The sequence below is a fragment of the Gobio gobio genome (genome assembly GCF_949357685.1).
Source record: "Gobio gobio genome assembly, chromosome: 25".
In the NCBI taxonomy this organism is placed as follows: Eukaryota; Metazoa; Chordata; class Actinopteri; order Cypriniformes; family Gobionidae; genus Gobio; species Gobio gobio.
Window position 1 is genome coordinate 32108596 of NC_137121.1, and position 20803 is coordinate 32129398.

At 44.4% G+C, this 20803-nt stretch overlaps 4 protein-coding genes across 4 annotated transcripts; all 4 read left to right on the top strand.

Annotated features, from left to right (window-relative positions):
- Positions 1–7488: 7488 nt before the first annotated feature.
- On the top strand, positions 7489–7875 carry LOC307121447 (histone H2A-like; the record flags this gene model as incomplete). The annotated part of the gene is made up of 1 exon (XM_079809040.1): positions 7489–7875. One exon carries the CDS (start codon positions 7489–7491, stop codon positions 7873–7875), a length of 387 nt encoding a protein of 128 aa, XP_079665166.1.
- A 1353-nt stretch (positions 7876–9228) lies between these two features.
- Positions 9229–9639, top strand: LOC307121518 (histone H3.2-like; the record flags this gene model as incomplete). Its single annotated transcript, XM_079809128.1, has 1 exon — positions 9229–9639. The coding sequence occupies one exon, from the start codon at positions 9229–9231 to the stop codon at positions 9637–9639; it is 411 nt and encodes a 136-aa protein (XP_079665254.1).
- A 977-nt stretch (positions 9640–10616) lies between these two features.
- Positions 10617–10928, top strand: LOC307121974 (histone H4; the record flags this gene model as incomplete). Its single annotated transcript, XM_079809765.1, has 1 exon — positions 10617–10928. The coding sequence occupies one exon, from the start codon at positions 10617–10619 to the stop codon at positions 10926–10928; it is 312 nt and encodes a 103-aa protein (XP_079665891.1).
- A 1402-nt stretch (positions 10929–12330) lies between these two features.
- On the top strand, positions 12331–12705 carry LOC307121956 (histone H2B-like; the record flags this gene model as incomplete). The annotated part of the gene is made up of 1 exon (XM_079809744.1): positions 12331–12705. The coding sequence occupies one exon, from the start codon at positions 12331–12333 to the stop codon at positions 12703–12705; it is 375 nt and encodes a 124-aa protein (XP_079665870.1).
- Between the last annotated feature and the right edge of the window lie 8098 nt (positions 12706–20803).

The following is a 20803-nucleotide window of genomic DNA, read 5'->3' on the forward strand; positions in this document are numbered from 1 at the left end:
CTTGCGTTGCGTTGAGGTTGGGTCGTGAATGGGTGTCACTTATTTTGCCACACTGAAGGTGGCAACTCTACCCGGAGCTCAGCGGCACGGAGCAGAGTCAGCCGCCAGCTGCAGACCAACGCACACTGCAGTGTTTCACGAAACTCCCAGCACTTTATTTTCATTGTTATATATAAGTTACTTTGTCTGACTGAGAAATATAGATTTTTTTTGTCTTCACCGGTTTTGTTCTACATGATATTTGTGGTAAACTGCAACTTTCCTGGGAAATGCATCTATGTTCAACCATTTTGAAGAAGCACTTGTTCCAACTTATTTTATAGCTAGCTACTAATGAGTAGCAATTGAGAACCAGACAATGTTTTTGATAAAAGGCACTTTCCTGAGAATTGAACTTAATAAATGTGAAAAAGACACTTTAATGCATTCGTTTGTCATTCTGTATAGCAAAGCGGATGAGAGTAGATCATGATCAGAAACCTGATTAGAAATAATTATGGATAAAATCGAATCGTTTTGAATCGAAAATCTTTTTGAATCGAAAATCGATTATGAATCGAATCGTGGCCTCAAGAATCGGAATCGAATTGAATCGTGAGATGGTAAAAGATTCCCACCCCTATTTGTGTTAATAATAGTTATAGCATGTAGGCTATTATCTCGGAAATCAGACATACTATTCTATTCTATTCTATTCTATTCTATTCTTTATTTACCAGTAAATGCGATCCTGATCGAGTTGGCGATCACTGTTGTCCAGCTCTATAGTGTTGTAATAGGCTACATTAAAATTATACATGCTAAAAACACAATAACAACCCCAAAAATAATAATTAAAAAAAAAATGTACACACTCAAATAAAATCACAGACGCAGACGTCACGGTATAAGACAGACGCAAATGTTCATTGAGAGGAATGAGTGAAGAGAAAGTAAATTGAGCACTGAGCCGTGTTGAGTAGCGTGTTATACTACGTGTTAGCGAAAAAAATAAATTATAACTTCACTGCTACACGTGAATGACGCGTAACGTCTGAGTGGACACTTCACTGCCACACGTGATTTGCGTATGGCGCGTACTCCGTGCCAAAACCTAACATCCGAACGACCGACCGATCGAACGTCTATCCGAACGTCTATCCGAACGTCTTGTACTTTGAACGTCTTACTGAACGGGTGGACCCACGTGACGACATGACGTGACGTCAACGTCTTGAAATTATATATTTTTTTACCATGTAACTATCCAAGCTGATGTGTAAAGACTCTAAATGGACACTACAAGCACTAAATACAGATATTTTTTACATAAAAGAATACTCAACCATTTCCTGCATCCTGCTGTACTTCCCTGAATAAGCCTTTAAAGATGTTGTAGCTATTCTAAGTGTTTCTGAGTGATGAACTGAAAAACCTATCATGACTTTCTCTGTATTCCATGACAGAAGGAGCTAATATTTCGAACACCACTCACCTATTTTAACTGTACATACAGTAGTAGGCTACTGTTCATTAATGTCTTTGTATTTTCCCATATTATTTATATGTAGGCTATATCAATTTTTATGTAATCGTTTGCTCTTTAAAAAAATATATTTGTATGTGGTCTGTTATTGTTTTAGAAGTAAGAGTTAAAAGTTAGAAGATAAAGAGTTTTAATTTCAAGGTCATGGGACCATGTCCATTGACTTTTCATGGTAGTAACACATTGAGATTATTCAATAAACACATTGTTATTTTCATTCAATAAACATATTGTCATATTGTTATTTGTTATTTATTTTGTTATATTTTGTTATTTTTATCATGATTTCGTCTCCTTCCTTCTGATATTCCCTCTGCTGACTCGTGGGCTGGTAAAACAGTGAGTTAACATAAGCTGTTGATGTTTTTGGATATTAAAAGGAACTCTGATATATGAATATCTTCTGCAGAGAGAGAGGTTATGTCAACTCAACATTGGATCTACCATGCATTTTCACTGTCTCTCATGTTCTCATCTTGTAATCATTGAATACGTGCTAGGGGCATAAAGTGTTGGTCAGCAATATGGTTAGAATGCATTATAATCGTCCCAAATCCTTGTTAATGTACAAAAAGACTTAATCCTAGTCTGTAAGATGGTATAGGGTGAATTCAGGGAGACTGGGACACTTTTTTGCCATTGAGATGACTTGGAAAAAGTGTCTCAATCGCCCTGAATTCAGCCCTATTTTAATATTAGAAACAGTGCTAATAATAGTATAGGCTAGATACCAGATATATTATAAATTCTTTTAAGATACATGTTTTTTTTTTTTTTTTTTCACGGTTCTCCCATGATAGACAACTAAACAAAATAACATGTAGGCCTAATTTACTTGAGGTTATACTTAATGAGTCTATTAAAATATGTATTAATTTAAATGAATTAATTATATATAAAAATATTTCATTTCAATTTATGAATGAAGACTAGTAAGTCCTGAGTTTTTGAACAGATCTCTTGAATGAATGATACAATGATAGGCTACATCAAATATGTTTTATCAGTCACTGGTCGACAACTAGTGGAATACTATTGTAATATCTATCTAATAATTACTAAACTACATTAAATACATCAACTAAATAACTGATCTGCCCACATTGTCACTGTATGATAATTGAAATTAGCTGATGACATCACCGTTTTCTCAGGAGCAGCTGTACAGCCGAGTCAAATTCTGTTGCATTATTTTCCTGTTTAACACCTTCTTCTTCTTCTTCTTCTTCTTTCGTGTGTCGTCATCAAATGTCCAGCTCAGTAGAACTCAGCCACGTTCTCATCTCAGGTCCCACGTCGAAGAGGCCGGCCTCCGAAGGTGGTTTATACAGTGGACAGGTGGTGATTATGTGCTCAGCGGTCTGTTCTGGCTCCCCACACTCACACACTTCTCTGTCCTCCAGGCCCCACTTCCTCATTGATGCTTTGTAACGTCCCACCCCAGTTCGCAGGCGGTTTAGCAGAGTCCATTGCCGACGTGGCAGATCCTCTCCTTCAAGACCGCCTCCAGGATCAAAGATGTAACGGTGGATTCGTGAGGGTCCTGCTGACTCCCACTCCTGCTTCCAAGCTGCCGCGAGCCATGCCTCTGTAGACAGGTCCTCAGGAATGGACCTGAGCAGGTCTTGTGCCGCCTTGTTGTACGGGTGGCGGGACTTCAGTCTATGAGGAGGTAGTGCTGTTGTGGTGGTATTGTGCAGGATATGCCAGTTGCATCTTTGGGCTTTCCTTGCAAGAGCAAGGGTAGCAGCCGCTCGTTGGAGGCCGGCCGGGGCAATTCCTGCTAGTGTTGGCAGATGGTAGACAGGGGTAGAATTCAGGCAGCCAGTTATAGTCCGAAGGGCGGTGTTTATGGCAGTGTCGACTTTCCTGGCGTGTGGGCTTCTGGACCAGGCTGGGGCACAGTATTCAGCTGTGGAGAAGACGAGGGCTACTGTTGATATTCGAAGCACCTTGGCAGTTGCACCCCAGCTAGTGCCAGCGAGACGCCGAATTATTGCCACCCTTGATGACACTTTGGCCGTCACTTCTTCAAGATGTTGTTTGAATGTTAGAGATCTATCCAGGCGTACGCCAAGGTACCGTGGGGCTTGCTGGAACTCAAGACGCTTGTTATTAACGAATATGTCCAGTTCCCGTCTGGCCTCACTGTTGTTCAGGTGGTAGGCTGCTACAACTGTCTTGCCGATGCTAAGTTGTAAACGCCACTCACGCAGGTAGGCTGCCAAGGTGGCCATGTCCTGGTTTAGGCTGGCCTGTATCTGCTCCCATGTTTGTTGTCTCATCATAATGGCCAGGTTGTCAGCGTAACCATATTTCCGGGATGTTGTTTCCGGTAGGTCATGGATGTAGATATTGAATAACATCGGTGCAAGGACAGATCCCTGCGGAACACCATTCCTCAGCCTTCTGAGCCTGCTGCATTGACCGTCACTTGTCTTTAAGGTGAAGCTGCGGTTCGTCACCATCTCAATGATGAACTTCACCATGTGCCGGTCGGGAATGATCTTTAGTAGCTTTAGGTGGAGTCCGCGGTGCCAAACGGTATCGTAAGCGGCTGTAAGATCAAGCAGCACTACTCCAGCCTTCTGCTTTTCCTGAAAGCTGTCCTCAATGTCTTGGGTGAGCAGTGTCACCTGGTCAACCGTTGACCGACCGCGCCGGAAGCCAGCTTGTTCCCGTGGGAGTTGAGGGTCCACTATTGGCTCGATACGATTATAGATCAGCCTCTCCAGGGTTTTGAATGGAACACAGAGCAGTGAGATGGGTCGGTAGGATTTGGGGTCTTCCGCAGGCTTGTTTGGTTTTGGAAGAGCTATAACAGCAGCGCGGCGCCATATCTTCGGGAGCTTGGACCTCCGAAGGCATGTCGAGTAGAATGAGCAGAGCCATACAGATGTTCTTACACTCTGGTGAGTCACAAACTCAGGGTGGATGTAATCATGGCCTGGAGCTTTCCCTTGTTTGGTCTTACTCAAGGCAGTCTGGAGTTCAGCTGTTGTAAATTCCCCTGACAAGTTGGCATCCACACTAGCTGCTCTATACTGGGAAGTCACCTGGTGTGATATTGTGCGGGCAAAGTTCTTATCAGCATCAGGGAAACAGCTGTTCTTAAGGAGCTGGGATGCGATGGCATTTGCTGTTATTGGGCACCGGGAGGTCGATGGTGTTCTACCTGTCAGCTGGTTTATTGTCCGCCACGCCTTGCGGCTGGAGTGGGTGAAGTCAATTGACTGAACTACCTCTATCCACCTTGACCTACGGGTGGCATCTAGCTTCTGCAGAAGTACCGTTGCAGATTCTTCAACTTCCTCCCTGGAGCTTGCCTGCTGGTGGACATGCAGGAGGTGGCTGCATTCTCCATCCCAGCCCGGGATGTAATTTGTGTTAAAGCCATGGGGGATGGTTTTCCTTGCTGCCCCAAGGAGTACTCTGCAGTAAGCTGCATACCCAGCATCCACATCAGCGTTGTCTCGATCTGGGAGACAGAATGATGCTTTTTCTGTCTCCTCAGTGAATGACTGCCAATTTGCCTTACGAAAGTTCCATCTCCTGACGGGTTTCCCTACAACTGGCTGCACCAGGGATGGGACCTTTATGATGGACGGTCGGTGGTGTGAGCGGGGGAATCTATCCAGGACACGTCTCTCTGGCTTTTGAGCCGTGTGCCACACAACGAAAGCCAGGTCCGGGTTGGTGTGGGTATTCCAGCGTGCTGAAAAGAAGCTTGGAGGTTCTTTAGGGTCGAACAGCAGCAACGCATTGGCACTGGAGGCCCATTGGCTTAATATCTCTCCATTTGGTGTAGTATGGCTGTAACCCCAGTCTATGTGTTGGCAGTTAAAGTCCCCTGCATAGATGGCGGGTGCAGGTGCCGGTGGAAGTGATGCCATGGTCAGCATTGATGGTGGGGGCTTGTAGACATTGACAACCGTTGTGGTCTGCACCTTAGTGGACAGCCATTCAATACTCGAGCCTGGTGGAGATTGGCCAGTGGCTGTCCAACTAAGGTTGTTCCTTACAAAGGTTGCAAGTCCGTGCTGTTTGCTGTGGATGGATCCAGCAAGCTTGAAACCGGGCAGCTTGAGGATGTTATCACTGTCACGGTGTGTCTCCTGGAGGAGGACGGCTGCTACTTTGTGGGAGTCAGCGAGGTGGTAGATGACTTCCATTTTTGCGGTGGTAAGGCCCTCTACATTAAGTTGGAACACCGACAGACCTTGGTACTCGATGGTCGGGATGGTCACTCGTCCTGACATGGACGCACCATATCCCTTCGGTCTCTTGCACCTCGGTCTGCCAGCTAGATGCATACTGTATGATAATTGAAATTAGCTGATGACATCACCGTTTTCTCAGGAGCAGCTGTACAGCCGAGTCAAATTCTGTTGCATTATTTTCCTGTTTAACACCGTGAAGCTGCTTTGAAACAATCTGCATTGTAAAAAGTATTGTAAGTTGCATTAATAGGCTATACTATATATTAAAAACATGCATACAAAATAGGCTAAATAACAAACTAATAAAAAGTTGAAAAATCTAAGCTTTTATTTCAAGAACTAAAGAGAAATATCAATACTGACTGAATCTTAATAAAGTTACTAAATTACCATAGCTTATCTTTCACAAATAAAAATCATAAATGCTAAAGTGAAGGTTTATTAAAAACACTTGTTTTAAGTGTTCTAGTTTTACATTTAGACATTCCGCTGATTCTGTTAAACTGGCCATAGCCTGCCCTACACTAATCAAGGTTCGTTGATTTCCACATAAAAATAATGAGCCCAAACTAAATTAGAGAACAGTTTCATTAAATCATATGTAACACGTTCCAACATGTGCTTACGTGTTGTTAACGCGTACCTATGGCGACCGGTCGGGAGTGCTGGTAACCGATGGTCTTCCCAACGTGTTGTTTTCATGTTAAGACACGATGTAACATGTTTGTTTTTCTCACCTTAATTTAACGTTCTTATACTTCGAACTAGTCACCATTTCATTACAGCAATTGCTGATTAACTAAACGGGCAAGCTTTGACGGCTAATTCGGAAAAGCACGAGACATCACAACCTCCTAAAAAACTACTTGGGGCACTTAAATTAATTATTGCAGTATTAACCAGGTGTAAGCAGCTTCTGCATATTTCACAATGATTTCATAGAGGGTCATGATGGACTATAAATGCACGTGTAAAGGACGTCACTCTCACGACGGATTCACAACAGGGTTTATATTGAACTACACGTAGCTAAAAGTCAAAGTAACTATTATACATGCAACTGGAGAGAACTGTAGACATGTACAAATGTATCTGAGTGCATTTTTAAGAAATGTTCTGTGTTACATACTTTTACCGATTCATGCCGTCCTACCGCGACTATTTTTGGCCAGGGACGTTGCCGTCGGACCAATGTTTGCTGGGTAAAGGCAGTGATAAAACCACAATAGCATAAAACTACAGTATCAGATCAATGTGCACAGAATATAGCCTACAGTGTAGCACTTTTAGTAGAAACAGCGATTAATATACATATTCCATGTTAAAGTGTGCATGTCAAACCCCAGTAACACATTAGTGAAGTAATTATTTGAAAAACTTTTTAAACGTTTAAATTATTTCATTATTTTAGTTCAAAGATGTTTACACATATTAACTGCACACAGAAAAACAGCATTGTTAAATGAATGTTAATGGTTACGATTCCCTTAACATCTGAAATGCATATGAATTTCTATCAAATATTTAAGTAGTTTCATCTTTTTTTTCTGTCTCAAATACTTGTGCATGATTATTCCCGCTTGAAAGGGGGTTGGGATTTGGAGGGAAGTTCAGTGATTGGTTGAAATCTCTTCAGACTCTAAACCAATGGGCGACTGGCACTCTTGTATAAAGTCAGTGTGTGGCGTCATGGTCAGTCATTCTCTATATCTATTAGGTAGGCTTTAGTCAGTGATTTTAAGTATGAGCGGCAGAGGCAAAACCGGCGGCAAAGCCAGAGCGAAGGCTAAGACTCGCTCCTCCAGGGCTGGACTGCAGTTCCCCGTCGGCCGTGTTCACAGGCTTCTCCGCAAAGGCAACTACGCTCAGCGCGTCGGTGCCGGTGCTCCTGTTTATCTGGCGGCTGTGCTCGAGTATCTTACCGCTGAGATCCTGGAGTTGGCTGGAAACGCTGCTCGGGACAACAAGAAGACCCGCATCATCCCCCGTCACCTGCAGCTGGCGGTGCGCAACGACGAGGAGCTGAACAAACTTATGGGCGGAGTGACCATCGCTCAGGGCGGCGTGCTGCCCAACATCCAGGCCGTGCTGCTGCCCAAGAAGACTGAGAAGCCCGCCAAATCCAAGTAAACGGGTTGCAGACTGTCTTCTTAAACCAAAGGCTCTTTTAAGAGCCAACCATAAAATCTCATAAAGGGCACGTTGTTTGTTAATATTTATGTACACCATAAAGGTAGTTGATTAGAAAAATAAATCCTCAACAAATTGTAGATTGCTGCCTATAAACGTGTATTAATATAACAAAGTGGAATGTAAGCAGGTCTTAGTCTTAAATTGAACATCTACAATTTAATCCCTCAATGTTTTAAATTGGAGCAGAAAGTCTTAAGTTTAAACATGGTATTAATAATAGATTTCATAAAATGGAGTTTACTGTATAAATTGTCAAATTTTGGATCAATCAAAATACTGCTCTTAAAGGGATAGTTCACACACAAAAAAAGAAATTGGTAAAGAGAACACAAATTTGAGAAAAAAATTAAAAGATATAAAAAAATATTAGTTGTTTAACTTTTAATAAATTGATGTGAAATTGTTTGTTTCATGATTTCAATTAGACATGCTTTATAAAATGTGAAATTAAATTTCATGCTTTGCAAAAAAAAAAAAAAAAAAAACTATAACACTTAAATCAAGATGCATTTACTTGAGATGCAAAATGGAGGAAATTAATTCTTGTTTTCTGAGAAACCGAACAAAGTCAAGTGGGTTTATGCTTAAAACAAGAATAAATGTCTGTCAATAGGTATGAACATTACTTTTTTATTTGAATGAAGTTGATTTTTCTGAACCCATTAGCAGACATTTGTTGTTTTAATCATAAAATCACTTTCACAAGTTTTCTTGTCATTTTGCTTCTCTAGAAAACATTTGAAGCTTTGCTAATAACCTACCACTCGTGCTTCCTAGACATTTACATTTAGAGAACATATTGACATTCAATTGATGTTCCCTTCAATTCATTCCTCAATTTTTCTTCAATTGATCTTACATTTACCTTCATAAAACCTGCAGAAACCCTGACAAAGTGTGCATGCTTATGGACATCCTGAAACGTGTTTGCTTGAAAGAGATCATTCTTTGGGCCGTGTGTCTTATTTGATTCCAGTGATTGATTGTTCGATTTCAGAACAAATAAATACAATAATATAAGTATAAAGCTTATGGGTCTGTTCCGCTGTTTGAAGAGCAAAAGTAAAGGGAATAAAACACTTTGAGCGGGAAAACCCTCCACTTGTTTGAAAAGAGGGAACGCGCAGTCATTGGCTAGCAGTCATAAGCACACGTCACATATCAGCCAATCACAAGCCTCTGCACTCTCGACACTATGAGCTCATGCCGGTAGAACGCTTTAAAGGCAGGCGTGTAACATAAAACCAGAATTTCCAGCGCCAGCAGGACAGAGAGAAGTGAACTAAAGCAATGGCAAGAACCAAGCAGACCGCTCGTAAATCCACCGGTGGCAAAGCCCCGAGGAAGCAGCTCGCTACTAAAGCCGCCCGTAAGAGCGCTCCGGCCACCGGAGGCGTCAAGAAGCCTCATCGCTACAGGCCCGGGACCGTGGCTCTGCGAGAGATCCGCCGTTATCAGAAGTCCACCGAGCTGCTGATCCGCAAACTGCCCTTCCAGCGTCTGGTGAGGGAAATCGCTCAGGACTTCAAGACGGATCTGCGCTTCCAGAGCTCCGCCGTCATGGCCCTGCAGGAGTCCAGCGAGGCTTATTTGGTCGGCCTGTTTGAGGACACCAACCTGTGCGCCATCCACGCCAAGAGAGTCACCATCATGCCCAAAGACATTCAGCTGGCCCGCCGCATCCGCGGAGAGCGCGCCTAAACCCGCACCTGCATCAGCCGCTACAAACCCCAAAGGCTCTTTTAAGAGCCACCAAAACTACACAGAACGAGAACATTTCCAGTTTAACGCTTAAAACGAGTAGAAAGTTGCGTTACATTATCACTAACTAGGTTTTAGTTTTATACAGAATGAATAACGTTTACAATAAGAAGCATGTTTTTTATGGATTTGTTAAATGCAGTTTGTTGTATATATTAATCTTTCCATAGAGGTGACAAAAAAAAAACGTTTTAATTAAATTTGATCTCAGTTGTCCAGTTGTAGAAAGTCTATTTTCAAGAGTTCTGAGTGCCAAGGAGACAAAGCTGACAATGTCTCAGAATTACACTCGTAACTCATTTTTATAGGTTTTAATGTTTTTGTATTTAGATGTTTGCCACTTTTATCACCTTCAAACAGTCTGAAACATGAACAGTAGGTTTTTTTCCAGCTCTCTTTAATTTGACCATCCAGAGTTATGAAATCTTCAGCTACTCCCTAATAATGGCATGGTCCGTTTTGAAACGTATCACATGTTGAAAGCCAAAGAAGAGATTATTCTTATGGTGTAAATTCAGCTAAAGGGAGACGTGCAGTGTAAATCAGAGGCCTGGCTCATTTATATTGAGCAAATATATCTGAAATGTCACAAAAATATGCAGTTATAATGCAATTAATTCATTCAATACATTAATTGTCATTCAGCATCTCTGTATATGATATAATGAAGATCTTCATCAAACGAATCATTATAAAACTTGGTTTTTAATATTACACAAAGGACGGGTCCTGTTAGATCAGGGTTAGGGTTAAATCACATGGTTTTGTGCTCTAACTACACAGAGGGGAGGGGCGTGTTGTGCCTTGTGACGCGGCACTGGTTTCTGTCAGGTCCTGTAAGCACATATAAACGGCCTCCTTGTAGCGCTTATCCTTCATTCGTCGTTCTCATTTGACTGTCTGACGCTAAAACAAACATGTCTGGAAGAGGTAAAGGCGGCAAAGGACTCGGTAAAGGAGGCGCTAAGCGTCACCGTAAAGTTTTGCGCGATAACATCCAGGGAATCACCAAACCCGCCATCCGTCGTCTGGCTCGCCGCGGCGGTGTCAAGCGCATCTCCGGTCTGATCTACGAGGAGACTCGCGGAGTGTTGAAGGTGTTCCTGGAGAACGTTATCCGCGATGCCGTGACCTACACCGAGCACGCCAAGCGAAAGACCGTCACCGCCATGGATGTTGTGTACGCGCTGAAGCGACAGGGACGCACCCTGTACGGCTTCGGAGGTTAAACGCCTGAAATCTAGACTACACAAACCCAACGGCTCTTTTAAGAGCCACCCACACTGTCATAGAAAGAGTTATGTTTTAGCCATATCAGTTATACAGAAATGTATTAGTTCTGAATAAACGGAAGTATGTAATCTCCGCAAAGAAACTACTCGCGTTCAGAATTTGAACGGGTATTTTATAGTTTCTGAATTGTTTACACAGAAATACTGGTATTTCAGACACAATGACCACAACATAAAACTCATGCACCAATTCAGCTAAACTACAAGCACAATTCCTGCTTTACACTCACTTTGCAGTTCTAAAACAATATTTTCCAAAACACTACACACATTTCTCTGCATTTGGCAAAACTTTTTTGCAGAACATCTCTTGTTTTCACAATGAACACACTGCCACTCAAATGTGCACACTGACCATCACATGGGCAAACACCTGTCACAGTTTTACAATTAGCAAACAGCTTTAGCATAAAAGGGCAACAGGTGAGCTCTTCTGTTTTGCAACAGCATAGTTTTTAATTTATTTTTGTTACTGTATCTGTAAATTCAATTCTTCTGTTGTTTTGTATATACTTTGTGTTGGTTGGGATGTACACTGTGTACATTGTTTTTGTGGGATAAATAAACATATATGTGTTACAATGTATTTGTGTGTTCTATAAAAGTATAGAACATGTATTCTCAAAATATAATTTTTTGTTTTCATTGTTTTGAATGTAAATGTTCATTTTGCAGGATAATTGAGGGGTTTTGCCCATTGTGTGTGTGTGTGTGTGTGTTTTTATTTGTGTGTATAGTTCTGAGAGTACGAGGCATGCTTTCAGAAAATGTGTGTAAACAATCGAGAAAAACTGTAACTAACGTTAATTGCTTTGAAGTTAGCATTTTTTTCCACAAAATAATACTAATATACTTTCTAATAATGTTAATGTTTCTTTCAGATAAGTTAACTATTACAATTGAAAGTGAAAGAAAGTTACAGAACCATGCAAAAAAAAGAAAAAGAAGTGAAATGTCAGGGGTGGAAGAGGCTTTTGTGCATACGATAATTTATGGTATAATAAGCTATTTTAAATGGTATTTTATAGTTATGCGGAATGTCTTTTAAAAATTGTATTAAAACAAAAAATAAAGAGCGGGAATTGAACAAAGGAAACGGAGTCTGTGGGGGGAGTCCTTGAAACATAAAACGGTAGGCGTGGCTATCAATTAACCGCCCGTGATTGGCCCTCATTTCTCTCGTGATGCCTTGAGTTGTCCAATGAAATACGAGTTTTGGGGTTTGGCCTATGAAATCAGGCAATCAGAAGTTTACCCTATCTCTTTGTAAATTAGCATATGGTAGTGTATAAAGAGCTCTGTTTCGCTCCTGAGCTCACATTGATCCGGAATCAGCATCATGCCTGAACCAGCAAAGTCCGCACCTAAGAAAGGCTCCAAGAAGGCCGTCACGAAGACCGCCGGTAAGGGAGGAAAGAAGCGCAGAAAGTCCAGGAAGGAGAGCTACGCCATCTATGTGTACAAAGTCCTGAAGCAGGTTCACCCTGACACCGGCATCTCCTCCAAGGCGATGGGCATCATGAACTCTTTCGTCAACGACATCTTCGAGCGCATCGGCGGTGAGGCGTCTCGTCTGGCGCACTACAACAAGCGCTCCACCATCACCTCTAGAGAGATCCAGACCGCCGTGCGCCTGCTGCTGCCCGGAGAGCTGGCCAAACACGCCGTGTCCGAGGGCACAAAGGCTGTGACCAAATACACCAGTTCAAAGTGAGGCGACCTCTAACCATAACCACACCTTAACCACCCCAAAGGCTCTTTTAAGAGCCACCCATCTTCTCGTTTAAAGAGCGTATAATGCTTGAGAGATTAATTGGTATTGGTCAGTTTCAGTAAAATGTCATTGAGAACAAACATTTGTTGTAAATCTCATGTTAACATAGAAGATAAGTGCAATTTTGGGCAGCTTCTTTTACATGCAATGTAACGAGGTGCATCTGGAGCAGGACAATAGAAACGTCAGTTTTTCTCTCATCCAATTTCTGTGGTAGTGAAATAAATCGATTATGCTTGTCATTACCGACAATTGCTATTAATTCTACAAAAGCTTACTTGTTCATAATTCTCCATATCACAGCATATCATATGATTCCAAAATAACTAGGTATATTCAGTTTTATTTGTACAGATGTTTGGTTCACTCGCATAAAGTGATCCTAATTATTTGTTGACACAGTCAAAAAAGATTTTAAAGTTAAACATATCTTATGTTACTGCATCTACCTCTATACATTAGGCTTCAGTATTTGGGTAATTTGCATTATCAAGACTAAATTCAAGTTTGATCCTTGAAACCTTGTCATCACTCCATTCCAACCAGCCAAACAATTTTGTAAACACTCATACTGTTAGTTAATAAAATAACACTATCGTTGTTCAATCAGTTTCAAGAATAAAAGTATACCCATTTAAGCTCATCAGTGTCCAAAGTTTTAGGTTGAGTTTCTTAGTTTTGGTAACACATTCTCACACCCAACTCGTCACATATTGAGGCTCGGTCAGGAACCTTCAGTGTCACTTTTTAACGCTCAGGTGCTCCATTGATTTCAGTGAGAAACCTCTGGCATCATAAACAGATTCTTTGGGCATGGGAATGGGACATTTAAAAGTAGAAAAAAATCATATTTGCAAAATTACAACTTTAAAGACCATGCAGTTCTTTATAAGATAAACCTTCTATGTAAGCTTGTTTTTGCACATCTAAAGTCAGATCAAACTAAAGTAAGAAAGTAGCTGGTTGTATGTGAGCGATAGGAAATCATCCAGCCATCAATTATTTACACTTGTCCACCCAAAAACCCTCTGTTCTCACTTTGTCCACCTTGTTTTACAATAATTTAATAAAATCAGTGAAATAACAATGAAAAATAAATAAACCATGATTGTGTAGCGTGGTCACCCAGGTATTTCAAAGTTTTAGTTCGGGCGCCAGACAGTTGAAATTACTGTCGAAAAAAAAACCTGACCCCACCCAGCATTTCAACACATTAAATCACTCTCAAAAAGTTCCGAAAATAAGTGTTATTATTCTTTCAGTTCAGTTCAAAACATATATAGCACGAACTCTTTTAGAAAATTTGCAATTCAAAACTTAAATGTCCTGATATTCTAGAACACAGTTTTCATACGACCAAAATAATAAATAAATAATTAATTAACCAAAAAGACAAAACAAAACAAACTTCTCCAACCAAAAATATTCAATTTAAAGTGATATATTCGTTAGGGTTCTGTTTGTTTTGGGCAAGGGTCTAACTTTAGTGAAGATGAGTGAGAGATCGGATCGAAGGAAGCTTTAAAAGCGTGGAAACAGTTTGATTTGAGCTCTCCTCTTGAGAGTCACGGGGGAGTTTGTTCAAGAATAAATATGCCAGCAGTCAAGTAACAAAAAAGGGGTAGAAAATCAAAATCCCTCAAACCCGTTCGGCGTGTGTCGTTGAAACCTGGGTAGGTCCGATTCCGATTCCGTTTCGATTGCCGAAAATTCTTCCTTGTGCAGAGGACATCCGAAGATTTCAGCACGATCTTCCTGGTGTACCCACAAGGTTTTGCAGTTCAATCGAATGTGGTTAAACTTCAACGACAACTAATTATTCTCGGCAACTGCTCAGCAACTCCATTCCACCATTTCCACCGGGCTCTCACTTCCGCGACGCGTCTCCACTTCCTTCCCTTCACGCATGTTCATTTTTGATCTCCATTAGCGGACCACACCCTTTTCTTCCTCATTTAATTTTTATTTTCGTTCAGATAAATCATGAAGATAATTATCATAATGATTTGGTTAAAAAATGAGTTATTAGCTTGGATTATTCGTTAGTTGAAATGGATATGTGAAAGAAAACGGAAGTAGCATCAACCGTGTAATGCTCCATTACAATTGTTTATTGCTCTTTTCATATGTTCTCTAAACATCTATTTGGCCTCTGAGGAGTGACTGAGGGTCAGTAACAGTGCTTACTCATTCAGCCCGGCTTCCACAGATCCAATATGGATTTGTCTTGCATTTATATTATTCTTGTGATGTGATTCTTCTTTATTAAACATATAAGTACAAATATAGAGGAAAAAAAAAAAAAAAACGTCGAAAGACGTGTTTATCAATCATTTTTACTTTAATTAGGCCTACATACATGTTTATATATATATATATATATATATATATATATATATATATATATATATATATATATATATATCGTTTCGGTTACTAACGTAACCTCGGTTCCCTAAGATGAGGGAACGAGTATTGCGTTTTGCTAAAACGCTATGGGGAATTCCTTTCCTCGAGATATTGAAGCAAATTTTTATCCAAAAATACCTTTTATACGCAGTGCAGCTGCACAACTCTCAGCAGGAAGCAGCTGCGTGCTGATTGGCTGTGCCGTTGCAACTGCAGCAACCTATAGCGAGACCTTGGGGCGGGACGGACCAATCAGGTCCTTCCAAACTCCCGCCACAAGGGGCAACATAATTTGCATAGCCTAGGGTATATAAGACCCACTCTCGCAAGGTTAGTCAGGTTAATCGACTGAAGCGACTCCTGAGCAAGTGAGCAAGCACGGCAAGCAAAACGCAATACTCGTTCCCTCATCTTAGGGAACCGAGGTTACGTTAGTAACCGAAACGTTCCCTTACGAGAGTACTCTCGTATTGCGTTTTGCTAAAACGCTATGGGGGACCAATGCAAAACGCCGTGCTTGCTTAACGGCTCTAAAGCCGACGACACCAAACCCAGGCCAACCTAGGTGGGCCTGTAGTATGATATCAATAATTCAGAATGGGCCAGACCTGAGTCGGGCCCTCATGAGAATGAACACGATATTCGTGCAATAAGTATAGACCGGACATAATCGGGTCAGGAATAAAGAGTGGCCAGACACTTCGGGCCGTAAGGAATATGCTTATGACTTATACAATATTAAACCCAGGCCGGACTTATCGAGCCTCAAGGGGTTAATCTGTTCATACAGCAAGAAGCCCAGCTTGTAAAGCCGGAACATCTAAATTATAGAATCTGATAAAAGTGGACGGGGAGGCCCAGCCTGCCGCCGCACAGATATCATTCAGAGAAATGCCAGTAGACCAAGCCCACGAAGAGGCCATGCCTCTAGTAGAATGGGCTTTAATGCCCAAAGGGCAGCCGAGATCTTTAGACTCATAGGCCAGTGAGATAGCATCCACTATCCACCGTGACAGGGTCTGCTTTGTAACCGCGCACCCTCGGGTGCGTCCGCCAAAGCATACAAAGAGCTGTTCAGTTTGCCTGTAAACAGCGGAACGCTCTATGTATATTCTCAGCGCTCTGACAGGACAGAGCAAATTAGCATCTATTTCATCTGACTGTGATGAAAGTGCCGAAAGTGAAATAACCTGTGCTCTGAACGGAGTTGAAAGCACTTTAGGTACATATCCATGTCTTGGTTTGAGGACGACTTTGGAGTCGTTTGGCCCAAATTCCAGACACGAGGCGCTCACAGAGAGCGCGTGCAGATCACCCACTCGCTTAACTGATGCAATCGCTAGCAGAAAAGCGGTCTTTAGTGACAGGAGCTTTAAGCTCACAGAATGCAGAGGCTCAAATGCAGAGCTCTTCATGGCATCTAGGACCGTGGACAGGTCCCATATAGGGACTGAAGGGGGACGAGGTGGGTGAAGCCTTCTAGCCCCTTTAAGGAAGCGAACAATGAGATCGCTCTTTCCTAGTGACAGTCCGTTCACTTTAATGTGATACGCTGCTATAGCAGCCACATAAACTTTGAGCGTGGAGGGGGAACGACCCGCGTCCAGAAGCTCTTGTAAAAATGTAAGCACCTCTGACACTGCACAATCATGTGGGGTCAGACTTCGCGCTTTACACCAGTCTGAAAAGACTGACCATTTGCCTGAATAGAGCCGCCTAGTAGTGGGGGCTCTAGCTTCAGTAATAGTGTTCATTATGCTTTCAGAAAGGTTCTCATGTACCCGTTGATGGGCCAAACATGAAGCGCCCATAGATCGGGACGGGGATGCCAGATCTGCCGTTCCGCCTGCATGAGAAGATCTCTCCTCAGCGGGATCGGCCACGGAGCTGCATCTGACATCTGACTCAGCAGTGAGAACCAAGGTTGATTTCTCCAAAGCGGGGCTATTAAAAGCACAGCGCATTTGCTCTCCCTGATCCTCTCTATGACCTGAGGTAACATTGAGATTGGGGGAAACGCATAAAGAGGAAGGTTGGGCCATTCGTGGGCCAACGCATCCTCGCGCTTGGAGAAATATATTCGGCATTGAGCATTGTCTTTTGAGGCGAAAAGATCCACTTTTGCCTCTCCAAACTTGCCCCAAATTATCTGAATTATATTTGGGTGAAGAGACCACTCTGCCGGGGACACTTTGCCCCTGGACAGCATGTCCGGACCCAAATTCAGAATGCCTGGCACGTGAGTCGCTCTCAGCGAGCTCAGATTGTGCTCTGCCCATATTAGGGCTTCTTCCGCCATTGAGTGCAGATCGATAGATCTCAGACCGCCTTGGCGATTTATATAGGCTACCACCGACCTGCTGTCCGTTCGGATCAGGACATGGTGGTATTTTATGTACGGAAGGAAAGCTCTTAGCGATATCGTGACCGCTTTCATCTCTAGACAGTTTATATGAAGGCTCTTCTCCGAGTCTGACCAGAGACCGGAGATCGGCCTGCCCTCGTGAAGGGCTCCCCAACCTAGGTTGGATGCATCTGTCGAGATAACTTTCCACTTCGTAACAGTGCCCAAACTCACGCCCGTCTTGTACCAGACGGGATTTTTCCAAGGAGCCAGAGCTAACACACAGCTGTGGTCTACCTTGATTTGCAATCGGCCCGAAAGCCATGCGTGAGCTGGAACGCGGCGATTCAGCCAGTGCTGTAGGGGGCGCATGCGCAACAGACCCAGTCTGAGAACTGGCGCCGCCGAGGCCATGAAACCCAACATCCTCTGAAAGTGTTTGAGAGGAATGTGTGCACCGGACCTGAGGGAAACCGCTCGGTTCCGAACAGAGAGCGCGCGCTGTGACGTCAGCCGCCCGCTCATCTGCATTGAGTCCAATACTGTTCCCAGAAACGAAACTTTCTGTGTGGGAGACAATAAACTCTTTGCCACATTGATTCTGAGTCCCAAGCATTGTAAATGGTTGAGAAGCCAAGATCTGTGGTTTAATAACTGTATCTCTGACTGAGCTATTATGAGCCAGTCGTCGAGATAGTTGAGAATTCTCATTCCCCGAAGCCTCAGCGGGGTTAGCGCCGCTTCCATGCACTTTGTAAACGTGCGAGGGGCTAGAGATAGACCAAAAGGTAGCACCTTGTATTGGTATGCTTTCCCCTCGAAGGCGAATCTCAAGAATGGCCTGTGATGGGGGGCTATTTGTATGTGAAAATAGGCATCCTCTAGATCCACAGTGAAAAACCAATCTCCCGGGCGAATGTGCGCGAGGATTTGTTTCATTCTCAACATTCTGAACGGGCGCTTCATAAGGGCTTTGTTCAGATGTCTGAGATCTAGGATGGGTCTTAGACCACCGTCCTTTTTTGGTACAAGGAAGTAACGGCTGTAAAAGCCTGACTCGCTCTGTGAGGGGTGTACGGCTTCTACCGCTCCCTTTATTAACAGTTTTGATATCTCGGTTCGAAGCACGTGACTTTTGTCGCTTCTCACCGTTGTCTCTTCCACGGCGCGAAAGCGCGGTGGTCTGCGAGCAAACTGTAGCGAGTAACCTCGTTCTATTATGTTCAACACCCATTTCGAAATGCCGGGAATGGCCCGCCAGGCCTCGGCCTTCGAAGCCAGGGGCTGAATTAATCTGTGGGGCGAGTCGCTGAGTAACAGGGACTCGGTGGCCCGATAACCTTGCGCTAAGCTGGCGCTTATGAGGGAATTGTTTCCCGCCGCCTGAGTGCAGGGGGCCGGGGGACATAGAGGATTGGTGCTTGTGTACAGGCGAGCGCGCTTGAGTGCGGGCTCGTTGACTGTGAGAATAATGTTTCCAGCCACCTGAGTGCAGGGGGCTGGGGAACATGGGGGAGTGCTTGAGTGTAGGGGTACATGCTTTAATGCTGGCACACTGCCTACAGAGAAAAAGCTCTTTTTGTGACTCATATGGGTCGCCGTGAAAACGGCGTTTGTGTACAGGCGAGCACGCTTGCTTGCGGGCTCGTTGGCTGTGAATGTGGCGTTCCCAGCCGCCTTGAAGGGAGCTGGGGAACGTTTTGGAAGAGAGCGAGGCGGTGCACCGGCCGAAGCGGGCACTATCCGCCTTCTCTTCATACCTCTGGCTAGGACGGCTTCGGAGGCTCAGGTTTCGACACATTGCTGGGTCGTGGACCTCGACGCTCCGGCGGTCTGCTGCGGCTCGTAGAGCGGGAACGCTGACCGGGCTTGGAAGCCGCGTGAGGCTGGCGAGCTGAAGGCGGCGCCTTGGCGGGCTGGGCTGGTCCAGCCTTAGCTTGACGGCTAGCGGAGGAGCTGGAACGCTTGGGCAGGAAATGTCGCATTGCCTGCGAAGTTTTCTGTGCCTCAGTGAAGCGCTCTGTGAACCCAACCACGGCGGAACCAAACAATCCTGAAGGCGAAATGGGCGCGTCCAGGAAAGCGGTCTTGTCCGCGTCCTTCATCTCCGTTAAGTTAAGCCATAAATGGCGCTCCAACACCGTCAGGCTGGCCATGCATCTGCCGATCGCCTGAGCATTGGCCTTGGTGGCGCGCAGGGCCAAGTCAGTGGCGCCGCGCAGATCCTTCAGAGCCTCGTTATCAGGAACAGACTCGTCCAGGGAACGGAGGAGTTTGGCCTGGAAGACTTGAAGAACCGCCATGGAGTGTAGCGCTGACGCTGCCTGGCCGGCGGAGGCGAATGCTCGACCGGCGAGGCTGGACGTAGTGCGGCAGGCCTTGGAAGGGTGCACGGTCTTTGACTGCCATCCTCTGGCGGAGGGCGGGCAAAGGTGTGCAGCGACAGCCTCCTCGAGGGGAGGAAGGGCTTGATATCCTTTTTTCTGAGCGCCATCGACTACCGAGAGCGCTGGAGAAAAAGAGGATCTGGCGCGTGATGAAAATGGCGCCTTCCACGATTTTGTTAGCTCCTCGTGGACTTCTGGGAAGAAGGGAGCGGGTCTTTGAGCGGTAGGTTGACGGCGGTTCTCGAAATACCACTCATCCAGACGGCTTCTCGTGGGCTCCTCGGGCTGAGACCAGTCAATGCCGAGGTCGTCCACGGCCTTGGTGAGCAAGCGCATAAGCTCAGAGTCGACTGAGGTTATGACGCCGCTAGCCGTCCGCGTCGAAGTGGCGTGCTCCGAGGCGGCGTCCGACCACCCGCTCCCGGATGCAGCAAGGGAAAGGCTGTCATCCTCTTCCTCCTCCGGTCCGCCGAACGAAACAGCAGCAGCCGCCATGCGAGGGGAGCTGTGCTGCTCGTCGGCGAACAACACGGGCGATGGCGAGGCACGCGGGGACATGCCCGGCGTGTGCTCGTCAGAGCGCTCCGGTGGCCTCTGGTCGCGACGTTTTTTTCTTCCGTGGCTCTAGAGGCTGGGAGCACGGGACGGGATCCGAGTCGAAGCTGGCGAGCCGAGCCCGAAGGGTCTGCAGCGCCAGCTCGTCGCACTCAGGGCAGCCGCCCTGGTTGAGTGCAGCCTGCGTGTGGTCTCGTCCGAGACATGACACGCAGATGATGTGCCGATCCTCGTCCGCGATGAAACCTCTGCACGAGGCGCAGGAACGAGACATTTGTATCAACGTCTCGGCTCTTTTTGAATGTTTTAGAAAAACAGAAGGTATAAAGGATATGGTGCCGGA